The sequence below is a fragment of the Numenius arquata genome, chromosome 18, assembly GCF_964106895.1.
Source record: "Numenius arquata chromosome 18, bNumArq3.hap1.1, whole genome shotgun sequence".
In the NCBI taxonomy this organism is placed as follows: domain Eukaryota; kingdom Metazoa; phylum Chordata; class Aves; order Charadriiformes; family Scolopacidae; genus Numenius; species Numenius arquata.
In genome coordinates, this window is record NC_133593.1 from 10,924,616 (window position 1) to 10,941,565 (window position 16,950).

General features: G+C 50.6%; 1 protein-coding gene across 3 annotated transcripts in view; it reads right to left on the minus strand.

Moving 5' to 3' along the window:
• Positions 1 to 2,123: 2,123 nt before the first annotated feature.
• The window catches only part of ACACA (acetyl-CoA carboxylase alpha), a 124,361-nt gene continuing 109,534 nt past the window's right edge, over positions 2,124 to 16,950 (minus strand). For all 3 annotated transcript variants that reach the window (XM_074160462.1, XM_074160460.1, XM_074160461.1), the window contains 5 exons: positions 16,693 to 16,805; positions 6,852 to 7,006; positions 5,947 to 6,117; positions 3,615 to 3,751; positions 2,124 to 2,293 (listed from right to left, as the gene is read on the minus strand). In XM_074160462.1, the coding sequence (XP_074016563.1) occupies positions 2,167 to 2,293; positions 3,615 to 3,751; positions 5,947 to 6,117; positions 6,852 to 7,006; positions 16,693 to 16,805 (703 nt within the window). In that variant the 3' untranslated portion in view covers positions 2,124 to 2,166. The remainder of the gene's footprint in view (positions 2,294 to 3,614; positions 3,752 to 5,946; positions 6,118 to 6,851; positions 7,007 to 16,692; positions 16,806 to 16,950) is intronic.

Genomic DNA, 16,950 nt, shown 5'->3' on the forward strand with positions numbered 1-16,950 from the left:
ACCTGCCCAGGGCTCGTGATGGACTTTGACTTCATCCCAGCTCTGGTGTTACCTAAAGGCTGGGTTTTTTTGGAGCTACTTTACCCCCAAATTAAGCGGAGCCCAACCCAGTGCCTGTAACGCCAGCACAGAGGGGTCTGCCCTTGCTCGGCGGGCGAGAGACTTGGGCAGCCACAGCTCCCACCCCAAGCAGAAGAAATGGCTTGTGACACCCCCTCGTAGGAAATCCTGGTGACAGCGGAGGAGCCCTCTGAGTTGCCCGTGCCACGATCCGTCCCCTCCGCGGTCCTGCCTGGCTGAGACATTCTCCGTCTGTCCTGACTGTCCTGCTGCAGCCCACATTGGCATAAGTAAAAGCATCTTTGGGGGTTGTTCAGGGGGCTCCAGTGGAAAAAAAAAAAAAAAAAAAAAAGAGTCTTTTAAATCAAATTAGGGGGTTATTAACTATTAAGAAAAAGCTAGTCCTTCGGCTGGCACAGCTCGGCTGGGCACGGGCACTGCCGCCCTCGTCCCCGGGGAGCAGAGCAGTGACCCCCGGGGCTGCACCGGGATTTTACAGGAGCTCTGGCACCGCTGCGCTGCTGAAGGAGACTGTACAGGTGTGAGGCACTGGCATCATCCTTAATTAACTCTCTCATAAAAACATCCCTTCTGAGTCACGCTAAACTAAAAGAGGAACTGTAAAACCTGAAATACTTTTAAGACAATCATTGGTGTAAGCTCTTCAGTGCTATTTAGACCAAGTTCTGTGAAGTATCTCGGGGCTGACCACCCTCCTCTCCAGAGTTCCAGCTTCTCTCAGCTTTTATCACGGTCGGGAGGCCCATGAAAATAAAGACGTGTAGAAATAAGCCCGGGAGTGGGCTGGGGAGAGCCTGCGGTGACCTCCCACCCGGGCCCAGCACCGCACTGACCTGCCCAACACCCACCGGGGACAACCTCGCCCTTGGAAGCTTCACCATTGGAAGGGGTGAAACACCAGCTGGTGCTAAAGAAGGGGATTACACCAAAAATAACTTTTATTTCTGTCTTCCCACGTGAATAACAGCGGTCCCTTCTCCCAGGGCCAGACAAACAGGCAGCTCCGGGCAGAGGTGGGTGATGGAGAAAAGCTCTGCTCAGATCCAAGATTTCCTTCCGCAGTTCCCACCCTCTGTACTTGACTCTGTCCCTTCCCCTCCCTTTCCCTGGCAGGTTCTGTCTGCTTTTGCTTCAAGAACCTGCTCCCATGAAGGGCCCAGCACTTCCACGGGGCAGCGGGGGTGCCCAGGTCTGTCACCCGCAAAATAAGCAGGGAAGGAAGAGCAGAAATGGCTGAGCAGCTGCATTTTGGTCTCTTTTGCCTCCTCCTAGAAGGGCCTTTCACACGATGTACTGACCTGTTCTAACGGAATTGGGCACAAAGGCAAAGCGAGCGGGGATTTAGCCTCCAAAATCCTGCCCTTCGCAGTCCGGGGAGGCCCAGGAGCCTCCCCCGCAGCCCAGGGGACACGGACACAGCCCCGGCCACCAACAGCCTCCAGCGCTGCTTTCCCTCTCCTACCAAGTAACAAGACAAGACGTTTGAAACACAAATCACCGCTGGGTGACAGAGACAAGGGGGCGATGGGCTCTGGTCACCCCTAGGCGGGAGGATGGTGAGCTCCGTCCTCGGCTGCAGCGACGCTCTGGCGGGGGGGGGTGACATTGGCACTTGTCAGCACGAAGCTGCCGCCACCCGGCGGGCTGTGACGCGAGAAGCGCGGGGGCGTGAATTTCAACCAGCCCCTGGCTTTGCCACGCCAAGACCTCAGGGTGCGGGAGCGCCCTTCATTGCCTGGCCGTAGCGTTTCGGGGTGGCAGCCCGACAGCGAACCGCTGCGTTGGTCCAGTCACGCTTTGTTAAATAAATAAGGTACAGTTAGACAGCTGTAACTCAGTTCCGCAGGCGCTTGTGTTTTATACATTTTCCTCGTGTCTCTGGCCAAAGAACACACTTCCTCTGGTCAGTCTGATTTGAAAAAATAAAAATGTCACTCTTCCAGCGTTTCCCTGAGCCTCCCCGTCTCGGTACAGTGCTCGCAGTCGAGCAGACAAAGGGCAATTCTGAGCTTCTCTTTTTTTTTTTTTTTTTTTTTTTTTTTCCTCCACTGTACCGGGCAGGGGGAGTGCGGGAAATCGATGCTCTTACGTTGAAGAAGGCGAGTCCATTGTGGAGAGGATCCGCACGATCTCGGCTCGCTGGGTGGGTGATATATGCTGGGTCATGTGCACTATGGAATCCATGGCAACCTCGGGATTGGCCTGGACCAGGCTGGAAAGAGGCGAGAGTTAAGTGACAGCGGCCCCGGCACCGGAGCGTGTCCGACAGCTCCCCGTCAGCCCCGGGGCGGGGGACACTGGAAATACGGGGACACCAGCGACCAGACGGGGCAGCACTGGTGGGAGCGGACTGCGAGCAGCCCAAGAGCCGTTTGGAGCCCCTGGTGCCACCCAATTTGCCGGTGGCAGACCTGCCCAGAGGCTGAAATCCCAAGAGGATGGACCGTGGGGACCCGGGGGGACCATGGGGAGGCCAGGAGCTCTGGAGCGTGCCCTGATCCCACCTGCACCGCCTTCAGAGGTGCCGAAAGCACCCACATCTCCCCCTCCCAGATGCCGCAGAGCCCCGTCCGCTGCAGCACGGCTGGAGATGGGTGGAAATAACAGGAAGAGCCACGCTATGGAGTCAGACACGGGACACGGAAACCAGAGGAGCTTCACTCTGCAGTTCGGTGCCCCCCCCCGCTCTCTCAGAGGCAAAACTGCTTTAAGAGCCCTCCACTTTCAGACATGAAAATTATCCAAATAGATCTGTTCAAGTCTAGCAAATCGTTCGGCTCGTGGGGCTTAACTGGCTCCGCTGGATGAGTGTGTGTGGAAATGCACACAATAACCCTCACAAGCAGGAGGAACAGATACTTCCCCAATGTTTTAGTATTTTGGGGGGTTATTTGGTGGTGTTCTAAACAGCAGTCGAAGCGAACCAGGCATTTTACGACGCTGAGCACAGAAGAAACTACGTAGCGTGGCCTGGGAAGGCTGGGGCTAGAAAAAGTAAAGGGAAGGAAGGCGTGAGGAGATTCTGGCTGTGTGTGGTCAACACCCCCTTGACAACGGGAGCCCAGAGATTTGCTTTCTCCCCCCGTGTCACGCAGTATGCGGCCCTCGAAAATATTTTTGCATTATCTGCCTCAAATGGAGAAAAGACACATTAACGGAGAGATTGCTGTGCCCCGGCCCAGTGAAGGGTGGGTTTGGGCAGGGAGGCTCGGACGCTGCTGGATCAGATTCTGCCGGGCTGTGACGTTGCTCGAGGCCCCTGCACGTGCAGCAGCAGCACGGCCTGGGCAGGAGGAGCAGACTTTGTACAAATCCCTCTCTCCCAGCAGCTCCACATCTGCACCTGTATTTGCATTTCCAAAGGAAACTGCGCTTCCAAAACTCCTGCGTTTGCCACTCCAAAAAGCCAACGAATGTGAAACGTGTGTGGAAGTGATGGACCCGCTTCCCTCAGCGTGGCCAAGATCAGAGGCTGAGGACTGTACAAATGAAATCCCCGTTGGGCAGGGGCAGAGCGTGCGGAGCTGCCTTACCTCCGGATCTGTTTGAGGATGTAGTCCCTCGAGATGTATTTGATGTTTTCATCCACAACTGAGCGAACGCCTTCTTCTTCCGTCAGCTGTTTCTCCAGCCACTCCACCAGGTCCTTGTTGCTGTCCCACAAGTAGGCCTGCGAACGAACCGCACGTGTCACCTCCTGTCCCAGTGCTGCTCCCGAAATTTAACCCGCAATTACTGGCAGCCGCGGGTTAAACGTTTGGCTGGAGCCCTCTGTGGTTTCCCAGTGCGTGGGGCTTTTATAAACACAGCTAACAATTAGCAAAAGGCAGAAGATGAAATATTTCTTTTGCGTTTCTGTCTGTAAATGTGACTAAAGGGAACCCCAGAGGCAGCCGCCGCCGAACCAGCTGCACCAGCCCCAGAAGCTGCCCCAAGTCAAATCCCAGTTCCCTTCTGGGATCCCATGCCCAAGTTCTGGTGAAATCTGACTGCCCAGAGGGGAGGGTGGTCAGAGACGCAGCTGATCTGGGGCTTCTAAGCTGTCATGGAACCCACGAGTCCTTGTCACCTAAAAAGGCTGACCCGGTGTTTGTGTCCCCCAGCAACCACGGGATCCCTCATCCAGCCCAGCAAACCCCAGCCCCTTCAGCCGGGGTGTGCCCAGCGAGGAGCGGGGGCGTCCACATCCCTGAAACGCCTTGGCAATAAACCCCCTTTTTTCCCTTTTGCAAGATCATTTCACCTGGTATTTGCTAGGTAGTTGACTACATAATAATTCAGGAGTGTGTTAGACGCCTAATAGCCTTCTCGCTCCTCTCTTCTCCTCTCATTTTCTTTACAAATCATTTAAGAATCGTTTTGTTAATGGTTTCCGGAAAAGCAAGTACTGCCATTAGCACTCATTCATATTTATGTCATTTTATTTGGGTAATTAAACACAAAGCTCGTCATTTAAAGGTGCACTATCCTTCTCTGTTATCACTAGGAAGTCAAAGTCAGAATGACAATGAGCTCGGTGCAGTAACGGCCGTGGGGCTGGGCACCCTCCCCGGGGGGGCACAGAGCCCAGGAGAAGCCCACGATGGGTGTTTGCACCCAAAACCGAAGCTTTCCTGAAGCTGATCTCCCCCCATCCTTGCCAATAGCAGAGGAATGCAAAGGGGGCACTCGCCTCATCAGCCTCCTCACTGCTCCCCCTTTAGTTATATGTTTCATTACCAGTTTTTCAAGTCCAAGGAATTGTTTCCCTCTTCCCTGGGACTCTCCCAAGCTGAGGAAGGTGCTGCTTCACCCACGGGCGACGCGGAGACAGAGCCCTGGGGACGGACCCTACCCCAGCCCCCAGCACCGGTCCTGTATCTCACGCTTGAATAAGAAACTGGGATTATTTTTCTTCCCTTTAACATTATGTATACGACTGTCTTAAACCAGTGATGTCACTTCAACCTCAAGATTTTGCTTATTTCATTGTTTTTTCTTATTATTATTTCAAACTCGTTAGGTTTTGCTCCCTGCTTCTGCCCCCAGACACGCCAGAAATGCTCCCCGCATACAAAGTAGGGCACTTTGGAGGATTTCAGGGAAGGGAAAAAAAAACCCACCCCAAGAAGCTGCCTTACGGTTGCAGACCTGTGTAAAGCTAGATTTACCCAAGAATCCCAAAGCTTTTAGTTTAGGAGAATATTTAATACTCTTATTAATCATTTTTAATCCGTTTGCTTTTAATTAAGAAACAGCATGATGCTTTCCTATCAACATATGCCAGGGAGCAGATTAATTGTGGCTTAAGATAACTCTCCTTGATTGGTGTAATGTATTAGCTAACGAGATGCCCGCTTTTAAAGACGCTCAGACACTACCTTGGAAAGGCTGCTGCCCTCCAGAGAACACCCCCCCCCCGTTTCTGGAACCCCTGAGTGTTTGTGACTTTAAAAATAGAATAGAATAAAATGAAATGAAATAAAATAAATAAATAAAAGACTCCGCTTGGAGGACTGTGACAAAAACAACCTGAGAGCAGCTCCAGAGATCGCTCTTTGGAGATTGCCAGCTTCAGAGTTGGCGCGCAATTAAAAAATAGAAATCCTCAGCGCAGGGATCAGACGAGGGCTGCGGACGGTGCCAAGCGACACCCCCAACCCCAAACCCTGGCAGTTGGCTCTTACGGCGGGTCCGTGCCCCCGCCTTGGGCTGTGCACCCCAGGGGACGCTTAGCAGGGGCTCCCCCGGCTGGGACACGGCGGCGGTGAGGGACTGCCAGGCACACGCGATCTGTCCCCACCACCTCCTGGTCCAGGGAGAGGGACAGAAAGCTCAAGCCCAGGAAAAAAACTATAGCCTTGGTCAGACTGGTTTTTCATTTACCTTCACTGTCCCTTCAACTTCCACAAACCAGCGCCTCAGCATAGCCTGGATCTGCCCGTCGGTAAGCTCAGGGTTGGCATCATGGATCTTCTTTTTGACCACATCTTCTAGAAGAAGCCGTCTTAATCTCCAGTAGAAGAAGGTACGGGAAGTTTTCCAGTCTAGAATGTCCTGCCCAAGACAGAAGTGGAGAAGGAGAAATGAGTGAGGGACAAGATTTACCTGGAGAAATACATTTTATTCCCAATTGCAAAAAAAGGCTTGAGCTCATTATACACGTAGCTATTCCACTTGCACACGAGAAATACAAAGACTCCCACATCTGAGCTTTGAAAACTTCCACCCTGCTGTACCACTAAGTCACCAGAAGCTACATCCAGCCTCCTTTGTCCCCCAGATGTCTGTTCCCTTCTGCAAGAAGCTCCCCAGATGAGCAGCACAGCCCGAGACACTCACATCCAAGGGGAGAGGGGACCAGGAGCATCTCCTTGGCCGGGGTTCGAACTCTGACACGACAGCAGCGCTTCCCATCGCTGAGGGTCCCCACGGGTCCCCACTCCCCACTTCCCCACCTTCCCCTCCCACTGGGACTCACTGCAACGTGCTCGCTGGGATTTGGATGTGGTCATTAATGAGTTACTGGTGAAGGCCAGAACATTTGGGGTCTCAAATGGACACGGATCAGGTCAAGGTGGCAGAAACCACCATGTGCTTGCGTTTTGGGGCCAGAAAAGGGCTGATGGGAGGAAAGGGTTTGCTCCTGTGGCAAGAGTCATGGGGGCAGAGGTTTATTTGCAGGCCCACGGGCTGCCTCCAGCAGCACCTTGTCCCACTGGAGACTGTCATTTCCCCACACGTGTCAAACCCTCCAAGGATGTCCCCGCGGAAAGCTCCCTGATACTCACAGTTATGGCACCTTTCTCCTGCATCCGGCCGGGCGTGTCGTGCAAGTCAGCAAACTGCATGGCTACCTGGTGGTAGATGGGGATCAGGAATTCCTCCCGCTCCTTCAGCTTGGTCTCCAGCTCCTTTCGGTCAGCAGGGCTCAGCTCGGGGGTACCTGCAACCGGGCACAGCCACACGTCAGAGACCTCTGACAGGGTAAAGCGAGGGGCGCTCGGAGGAAAGGCGAGCAGTTCCGGACAGGACAGAGGGAGAACGGAGAGGTTTCTTCTCTTCCTGCACACAGGTGAGACCCGGACTGCATCTGGCCAGGGCAAACACCGCACCATCAGCTCCCAGCAATGCCAAGCGGAGCCTTGACTCAGATTCCAGCCCAGATTTCCTGCCACTGATATTCAGGTAAGAGCTTCAAAGGAGTTTTCACCATGGAAACTCTATTCCATTTAAATGCCAATGAGCTGAGCCATCAATTAAGTGACATTTACTGGACTTACTCCTAAAAAAGAGTAATGTCCCAACATGCAGTTCATTTAGCAAGAAACACGGACAATGTAAAACCACCTACAGAATTTCAAGTTCTCCTGCAGGCTGGTTCCTGCCAGTAGCTGTTCGAGCCACCGCCTCAGAAAGGAAAACACACAAGTTATGCCAGAGATGCCCAGCCCGCTCACACTGAGTTTACCAGCGATGGGCACACACTCAGCTCAATCACAGACTACCACGATGGACCAGAATAAAACTGTGTCAAGAAGATAATGTCCTGTGGAGTTCATAATTTTTAATTTATTTTAAAGCATTCAGCTCAGATAAAATTAACTTTGATTAAAACAAAACCATGCATTAAACAGTTTCTGATTAATTTTGGAATTGCCCGACCCAGCCTAAGCCAGGCAAAGGGAAAGACATGGTGCTGTGGAGGCACGTCGCAGGTCCTGCAGCAGAACAAGGTGCTCCTTCCTGCAGCTGATCCTTCATCAGACCAAGAATATAAATCTATAAATCCCCTCGTCACCCTCTAACAGGCCACGGGGAGCGTAACCGTAAGTGCGGCCCTTCCCCTGAACCTGCAGTAATTTACACCAGGTCAAAGTTGGTCCAGAAGTAGGTGGATGCTTCTCCTGCATGGCCTCACCGACACACGTGCAAGAGGCCCTTGTGCAGAGGCAGAGTATTCAGAGCTAATCTTAGCTCAATTTAAGCAAAGATCGCAATCTGAGCCAAATTATACGGTACTGGATATTCTGCTGAATTGTGCCGTTTTTTAACCTCCCACCCACACCAGAAGCTCTGGTTGCAAGTTCACGGCCCCAGAGACAGCTGCCTCCCATCCCGCCTCCCCTCTCAAAGCCGAGGTCGCTGGCAATCTGAAGCTGGGTCATGGAGGAGTCTTGCTCCGAGGGCTGGTGGGTTGTAACGTTCAACTGTGCTACAGCACCTTCCATTCAAATGTTAATACAACCGCCCCTGCGCCCGGGAGATGTGCAAGCGTGATTGTGTCTTCAGCACAGAGAGGAGCTGAGACCTAAAACAAAGAGGTGTCCTGCCCAGTAGCACAAGAAATCAACTGGAGAACCTGGAACAAAAGCTGGCACCACGAGGACTACTCTCTTTTCCTTGTAGCCTGAGCACCACCGCTGCATTTTGCGGTGTGTGAACATCACCAAGCCTTTTTTGGTTTTAATCTTTACTGTTTGTGAAGGAACATCAATGAGATTAAAAGCAACATCTACCATTACGTCCCCACCTATTGTTAAACTGCCACACTTCCAGGTGGGGTGACCTGGAAAGTCATGGCTGGGGAGAGGCAGGGGGACAGCTGAGCAATGGGGGCCCAGTCTGGAACCAGCAGGAAGCCGGAGCAATCCAAGTCCCTCCCAACAAAACCAAAGGAAATTAGCAGACAGAAGCTCTACAAAAACCCCAACTAGAGGGGATGCTTCCACGCAGTGCACAGTCAAAGGGTAGATTCACGGCCACAGGAGGTCCCGAGTCCCAAACGTACCAATGGGCTCACAGAAAGCAATCAAATTCATGCAAGGAAAGTCCATCACGGGTTTCTAAGCACAAAGGCGCAGATATAAATCTGTTCTCGGGAAGCCTCTAAAGCACAGGAGAGCTGGGAGCTGCGAGGGCGTCCTGGGAAAAGCATCACTGCGTTTCATGATGCTGCTCCTCTTCCCCTGAGCGCCCGAGCCACACGCCAGCCATCCCACGGCTCTTTCTAGGGAAGGAATGTTTTTATGTGCCTCCCAATATAAATGTTACCTAACCTTTCCGACGCTAGTAAGAAGGTTTTAATTAAGAGAAGCTACTCTTATAACCTTCAGAATAAAAAATTATCTATATTTATCCATGTTAAATTCACAGGCTCCTACACCCTCCCTGTTTCAAATGGCAAGGCGTGCACTTAAGCCAGTAACGCTCATGTATTGTGGCGGATCTGCCAGGCTGGCTGTGTACAGTCCAACCAGCCAGGCCCAGTAATGATTTAGGTGAGATTAACAAATATGTCAATGTCTATTTTCTGCTTAATTTAAAAGCAGCGTCTATAAAGATTTTTGACTTCTGAACCCTGTTCTCCTGGAAGAAAGAAGGTAACAATGAGGAGGGGGGATAAAGAGTGATTATCCCATCATCGATCGTTTGTCAGGAGCATTTCTTATTCACTGGACTATTGTAAAAAGCTAAGCTCTCGATCAATCCCGTAAGCCCCCTGTACAATTAAATATCTTGGAATGGTTTTCTTTCTTTCCTAGTCAGATCTTGAGGCCTCAGGGTTTTTCAGAAAGCTGGGGCTTTATTTATTTATTTCTCGGAAAAAGAAGTCTCCTTCCACAAATCTTATACCGGTAAGGAGAGGGGGGATAAAATATGGGATTCCTTTGCTCTAAAGGTACTTGACAGTTAATGAAACTGTTAAAGTTTAAATCATAGGAACATTATAGACCTCTAGGTATGGATCGGCTACTAATCAATAGAGAAACAAAAGAAGCAGCTCTCAGAAATGGCCACATTAGGATGCGAACACCAAGCGCAGGGGGTTTGGCATTCAGGTGGGGCAGGCAGGTAAGACAAGACGGCAATTTAGAGGAAGAAAGAACACGTGTGACCTTCCTAACTTGGCAGACAGCACAGGACACTTTCTAAGGCAGCACTCTAAGTGCCATAAAATGTCACATTTATCTTGGATTGCAGTTTGCTTCGCAGCCTCCGAGCACACTTGTATCTATATATAGTGCTGGTATGATGGCGGCCATTGGCATGATCGGAAAAGGCCGGGTAGATGTCTTAATCCGGCTCTCAACACCTTTAACGCCTACCCACACCACGACCTCTTCATTCTGTGGTGTCTTTTCCCTATTCTTTTTTTGATCAACAGCAAAACTGCCTTAAACGAGTTGAAAAAATGCCCTGGGGAAGCAACAACATGGAGGGCACCAAATTAAGAGTGTCTCTTCTGAGGTCCAAAGAGCCGGGAGCAGGGTCTTGCCAAAACGCCCTTCACCCTGCAAAAATTCTGCATGAACAACAGGCAAGAGATTTGTCCTTGGTAAAACCCTCCACTCAAAACCTATAAAAACTAGTTTAAAACCATACGTAAAAGGATTTCACCCCAGATGTCCCCAAATGCTTCCTGGGGAAGCCGGCAGCCTGTGCCTGCCCCTATTCCCTACCACCCACCCCCTGCCCATCTCTGCCGTGGGGTGACACCAGCCACCCCATCCACCTGCTCCAGCCTTTTGGGGTGACAAACTCTTTTTTTCCCCGTGTGCTCCAGCCTGGAACAGACCCCCAGACCTCAGGTGGGGGCTCTCAGGAGCCAGAAGAAAATCTACAGATGCCAAAAATCTCCGGTGGCCAAAACAAGCCCTTTGCCCACCCCGTGGGGAAGCGCTGCCCGTCCCCTGGGACAGGGACATGCTTTATAGCCCACCACCAGGGAGGAAGGCTCCGGAGGAGTCACCCTCCCCAGGCAGACAAACAGAAAAGCTGCCGCCGTAAATCCGCGCAGAGACCTCTCCCGTAAAGCGCTCCGATACCCAATGTCAATTTATACTCCTCTCCAAAAAGTTAAGGGAAAGCATCACGGCAGGGAAAGCAACATCTAAACTATTTTGATTTGTGCCCCATTAAAGAAAAACGTCTCCTCTGAAGAAGGCGGCGTCCCCGAGCACTCCTCCGCGGCAGAGGGAGCGTCCCCGGCGCGGTGTCCCGCGGTGGCTGCAGCCGGCTGCGGTGGCAGGGGCTGCCTTTAATAAAGTTCCTGCCAGACGGAAATGGCTCAGCAGGACCATGAATCACGGCTTCCCATAACATTTAGTAGCAAAGTGCTTTTTTTAAATATGACCAGTTTAACAGGTTAGACAAAATGACTTCAAGAAATGTTATTGTAGGTTCCCTCTGATTGCAGAAAGCCAGGCAGCTTCTGAATCAATTTGATGGTTTATGGTTTCTAAGCTGCTAAAATGTGGGATTTTCTCCCTCACCCTCGGCGCGCAGCCACAGCACGGCCAAGCATTTACTTGTCCATTTTCTTGCCTCTTCCTCAAACAAGCCCTCAAAGACCTGGGCAAAGCCCAGCGTCACGGCCTCTGACCCTGCCGATTTGTGGCGATGGTCTCCACGCTCGGACTCCGCACGCTGAGGGTCAGGCAAAGCTTCAGCCCATCGCAGCCAGAGACACTGGGGGGCTGTGGAGCACAAGCATGAGGAGCCCACCCCAAAGACACAGTCCCCCTCGGAGGAGCTGGGATGAGGCTTCCCCGGGCACACAAGAAGCCACCTCCTCTGAGCACAGGGTGGTGGATGTGCCCATGACCCACCACCGCAGAGACCAGAGGCCACCCAGGCCACCCTTCCTCTGGTGCCACCACCCGGACCTCGGTTGCTCACATACGTGTTTGATGCTTGCAAATTCCCCCCCACCTCTGATTCTCAAAGATGAGTTTTCCCAACCAATAGTAGCCATCTTACCAGACTGCAAAGGGGCACTAGTAACGACTGATTAGCTCAATGTTACAATTACTACGGGGAAATTTTTTGGTTGTTTTTTTTTGCCCAAGTAACTCCAAAAAACCCAAGCTAAGTTCAATTTCTCTTGGCATCTGCTTCTGGCCATTCCTCTCAGCAGATCAGTTAAATCCCACTGCAGATGTGCTGGAAGGGCCCGTAGGAAACGAACTCTGGAGAAGCACAGCAGTTACTCCGCATCCACTGACATCATTAAACCTCCATTTTAACCCTGGTTATGAATGTCCCACCTCATTTCCACACCCGCAACAACAATCCTCCTACTCGAATCTCACCTTCTCTTCCTCTGCCGTTAACAAACCTCTCCTCAGATCAAAATTCAGCAAAGGCAGCAAGAATGCCAACCGTGTCCGGGCTGCCCAGGCACCGCGTCTCCCACCCCAGCTGGAAGGAGCTGCTCCAGAGGGGAGAGGGAAGGTCACCCAGAGCCACTCACGTCCCTGGAGAGACAGGCGGTGTCGGATTGTCGCTTGTTTCTTTAAATGAGACTGCTTGTAATTGCTTCACTAAATATTCAGTAGGATTTATGTTACAAAGGTGCAGTACGAAATAGCAGCGAAGGTCACACACGCTCACGACACGGGCTTGAAATTTCCTCGTAGGACTGCACCGCGAGATGTTCCACCCTCGTCCTTTCCAACCCTGCGCTTCCAAGGCCTCACCCTCAGGGCAAAGGGGCAGAGCGCAGCAGGTATGCGATTCCAAAAAATTTCCTATTTTGGGGGGAACACCTACGATAGCTCTCCTGGGAGGATATTCAAGATGCCAACTGTCAGGAAGGGGGTGACAGAAAGCAGTACTCGCTCTTCTAGACTCATGATTGTGAATTAACAACAATTTAAATGCAGCAGCACTTGCATACAGAAGCAGTTACTGGGAATCAGCATCGCCTAAAAAGACAAAGTTACAACCACTGACTGCATTTGTCCAAGACTTCAGGAGAGATGGAATCGCAACAGCAGCATTTTTCTTAGTTGTTGCTCAAGAAAACAACCGGCATTTTGATTAATTACAACACTGAACAACCAACCTCCCCCTCCAAAAAAAAAGAATTACTAGCCTTTAGAGCTGCAATCTAACAATCTAACTTTCCAAGCTAAAGCTCGGAAGGAGACAGGTCAGAGGATGGAAGAGAAGGAAGGGTGTGCCAGGGCTGTCCCCAAGCCCCACGTGGCACAGCCAGGGCCGAGAGGGACACGGCACCGTCATTTGCAGGAGGAACTGCTGCGCTAAAGCAGAGTTATGGATTCAATGCTTGAGTGTTCACTCATCATTTGGAAATTTAAGAAAAGTTTAGTACACTCTTTATCCAAATAAAGTCTGAAGCAAGTCAGAAGGCAGCAGCAGAGGCTGCTGGAATATTACCTGTGGGAGGGGGAGGGGGCTTGTGCAGAAAACAATCACTGCCTCCCACTTCCCAAAGGGCTGTTTGCTCTCCCCTCCTGCACCTTGTACAGTGTGTACAGGCAAATTGGGCATCTAATTCCAAATAAAATTAAAGATGCACACGGGCAACTATGTCACAGGATCAGCCAAAGAGGATATTCACACTATTACAACATATACCTGGTGATGAGCAGATGCCTTCCTTCTACTATGAGATAAATACCTGATGGGAGAAATGTGAAAATGTAATATCCAGTCTCGCTCTCACTGGAGCCATTTGGCCATTCCTTTCACTCATATTCCACCAAATTTTTGCTTGCGTTACACTGTGCATCTGCCACATTACACGCTCGGAATCTGCAGCACAGTTACTTTTTATTCCACTCCTAAACGCTTGACTCTAATTGTAATAAATAAAGAAAATAAAATTGAATCTTTGTATTTTGAACTCCGGCCTGAGGCTTGCAATCTGAATTATTCCTACATTTCTAGGCAGCCGCCGCTCTCCTTGCACACCTACTGCGTGTGGAAACGTGCTCTGGGGCAGGAGAAGGGCCATCCTTTCCTTCCTCGCCCTTTGCTCCGCGCCGTTCGCTGGTTTGTAACAGCCCAAACCCTGAGTGACATTTTAATAAAACACGGGGCTAATAAACATTTCAGCAATAGCGCTGGAGAATTGATAATGAACAGATTTATGTCAAATTATTCAATATCTGCCAGCCTTCGCTGCTCTCCCGCTCCCCAGTCGCAAGTCCGACCCCAGTGTGGGAAGATGCACTGGGAGGAGAGCGCGGCCACCCGCTTCCCACCCCTCCGCAACAGGCAGGTCCCTTTCCACCCCCCCTGCTCTTCAGCAGCTCCAGGGAGGGATGACAGCCATTCAGGGGTTAAAGAGAGGCAGTGAACCCCCAGCTAATGAGTAAGAATTCAGCAGGCAGTGTAAGATAAATGGAGCTTTCTCTGCTTCTGCTGGAGTCAGCATGAACTGCGGCCCTGCGGCTTGTTTGTGGCAAATGGAGTGCGCGAAATATCAAAGGGCAGTGATCCAGAAGAAGACCGACTTTGACAAATTTTAAATTGGCCAGAAAGAAAACCAGCAAAAAAAAAAAAAAAGAAAAAAAAAAAGAAAAAAATTATGCAATTCACTGTGTCCTGCAATCTCGGCTTTCCCCCTACCGAACGGAATTAGTGGGAAAACAACAGCAATGATCGCCCGATGTTGGGAGCAATTACGAGCCATCTAAGTGAGATGCTTATCAGTGACTGAAGCTTTTAGAGCTCTCGGTATGTACAGTTGTAAGTGACTTGCTCTTGTGTTGCAGTCATTTTAATTAAAGTGTATGGAGTTTGCTGGGAGTAATTACCCTGTAGAGGAAGAGGAGGGGGGGAAAAAGCCCTGAACAGGCTGCTGCCTCCTCACATCGTGCAGTGTTGGATTTTTGAGACTGTTGGCAGAAAACCGAATCCTCTCTTCCTCCCTGTATTTTTTTCCGGTGATGCTGGTGCAGGTCCCACCACTGTGACTCAAGGATGATGCTCTGCGGGTGTCCCCGCACCCACCCCAGGCGACAGACCCTCTGGAAGGGCCACCCGACAGGGACTAAGCTCACATTCTCTGCTCCCCACCTTCCTCCATGGCTTCAGGATTTAAACTCTCCAGCTGCCCTCTTTGTCCGCAGCCAGTGACTCTGCTCCTGGGAAGGGATCCACCCGGCAGCCCCGCACAGCAGACTCCGTTTCTTTGCAGAGGCAGGAGGTTGGTTTGTTCGTGGGCAGAACCGGTGGTTTTTACAGTGAGGAGAAGGGAAATGCTCTTAGAAAACAGTGCTCCTGCCGTAGTGCCATTTATCTGCATGGACCAGAGCTGACTGCTCAGCACTTTGCCTGCTCTGACCACCCATCTGATTTCTCCTTCCCTGGGGACTCGCACCGGGGCCGCCTTTACCCTGCGAAGTGTGAAACACCTCGGGAGAGCATTAGTCAGGACCCTGTGCTGGGGCTTCACAATTTGCTGTGGTCACGCTATCTGTTTGCTCCTAAAGGGACACCGACAAGTCTAACACAGGTCAAAAGTGAGGTTTTGTGCAAATAATCTCCTCACTACAACTACGGCCACTAAAACTGGGATTTAATTCCAGCAGACCCAGGCAGACAGAAGAACACATCCATCCACCTGGGTGTCCGTGTCCGCTCTCTCCTGCAGCAACACGGAATGTTCAGGAGCAAGACCTGAACTCAGATAAAGCTGCTGCCTTGTGCTGGTCTGCAAAACTCCACCACCTCTGACCCGCTCTGCCCAGAAAGCCACCGGCACAGTGAGAGAAAACAAAGAGAGTGTCAAAATACTGTCATTATAAAAAAAAAAAAAAAAAAAAAAAAAAGAGAGGTAAAATGTCTTCGATGCTATCAAAGACATCAGTAAGAACCTGGTTTGCAGCAAACGGTCTGATTCCTAACGCTCCCCGCACCCTTTCCAATTATTATTCTCTTCCCAAGGCACATCAGAATGGTTGTTTTGTGTATAAATTGTTTCACTGCCATAAATTAAAAAAAAAGCCAAATAATAAAATGTAACTGCAGCAATAGCCACGATTTATCAGTCATTTGCAGAACACTCTTCCTCCTGAAGGATCCCAAAAGGCTTTATAAATTCAAACCATCCCCACGTTACATGCTTCTTCCACTACTGAACTGTAGTCAATTTTGGAGGTAAAAAGAGGCTCTGTAAGATTATACTCTTATAGGAAGAGATAGTAAAGAACTATTTAAAGAGTCTATTCCCCCGAGAGAGCACATATCTGATATTAAGTGCATTTTGCCGCACACTCTGTATTTTGGGCTGTTGGGTGGGCACCAGGCGCTGGGATCGTTTGGAGCGCAAGGCACAGTAATAATCCAAGGCAGGCAGTGAGGTGCCAGCCACCGAGCGCTGCAGGTCACCCCGCGTTTTACTGAGGAGCTGAAGAATATTCTTTATTTTCTTGGAGATATCATTACTCAACACTAGCTCAGACACACAGGGATAGTCCAGCAGCCCAGAGTGCCTTCCACCAAATTCTTAAGTTACGCCAAGTGATCCCAGCTGAGGGTTTGGCCCATGAGCTTTTAGTGAGCTGAGTAATTGCTGAGATGGAAACTAGACTCAAGCATCTCGAGCGTCTCTTGTAAGACCCATTCAATTAAAAAAGAAATCAGTTCAAAAAGACACTATATTACACACACCCCAAGTATGCACGTGAAAATCATCTCTCTTATGTACATACAGGCAGCTTGTCTCATCTGGTTTTCTTCCCAAGTTAGATGACAGTAAATAAAAATTATCATGAATTTGATAAAATGCCTCAGTGCCCCTTTTTAAGGTCTATAAACACATTCATTAGCCACCAGCGGAACGGATCAGCGCTCGCCAGCCCCGCGCAGACGTACCCAGCCGCTCTGCCAGGCGGATGTACACCGGGTCCACTCGCCTCATCGTCTTCACCAGGTCCTTCCTGCGGAATTTGATTTCTACCGTCCCCTCCGGCTCCAGGATTCCTCCTCTGATCAGTGACGGGAAAAGAGAAAAGAAAGGCACTTTCAGGTCATCAGACAAGGGGAAACACAAAATGGAATGGTTCAATGTTATCTAGAAAGTATGTAAAAAAAGAAGAGAAGAGAAAGGGGGGACAAGACAAAACAGAGAGA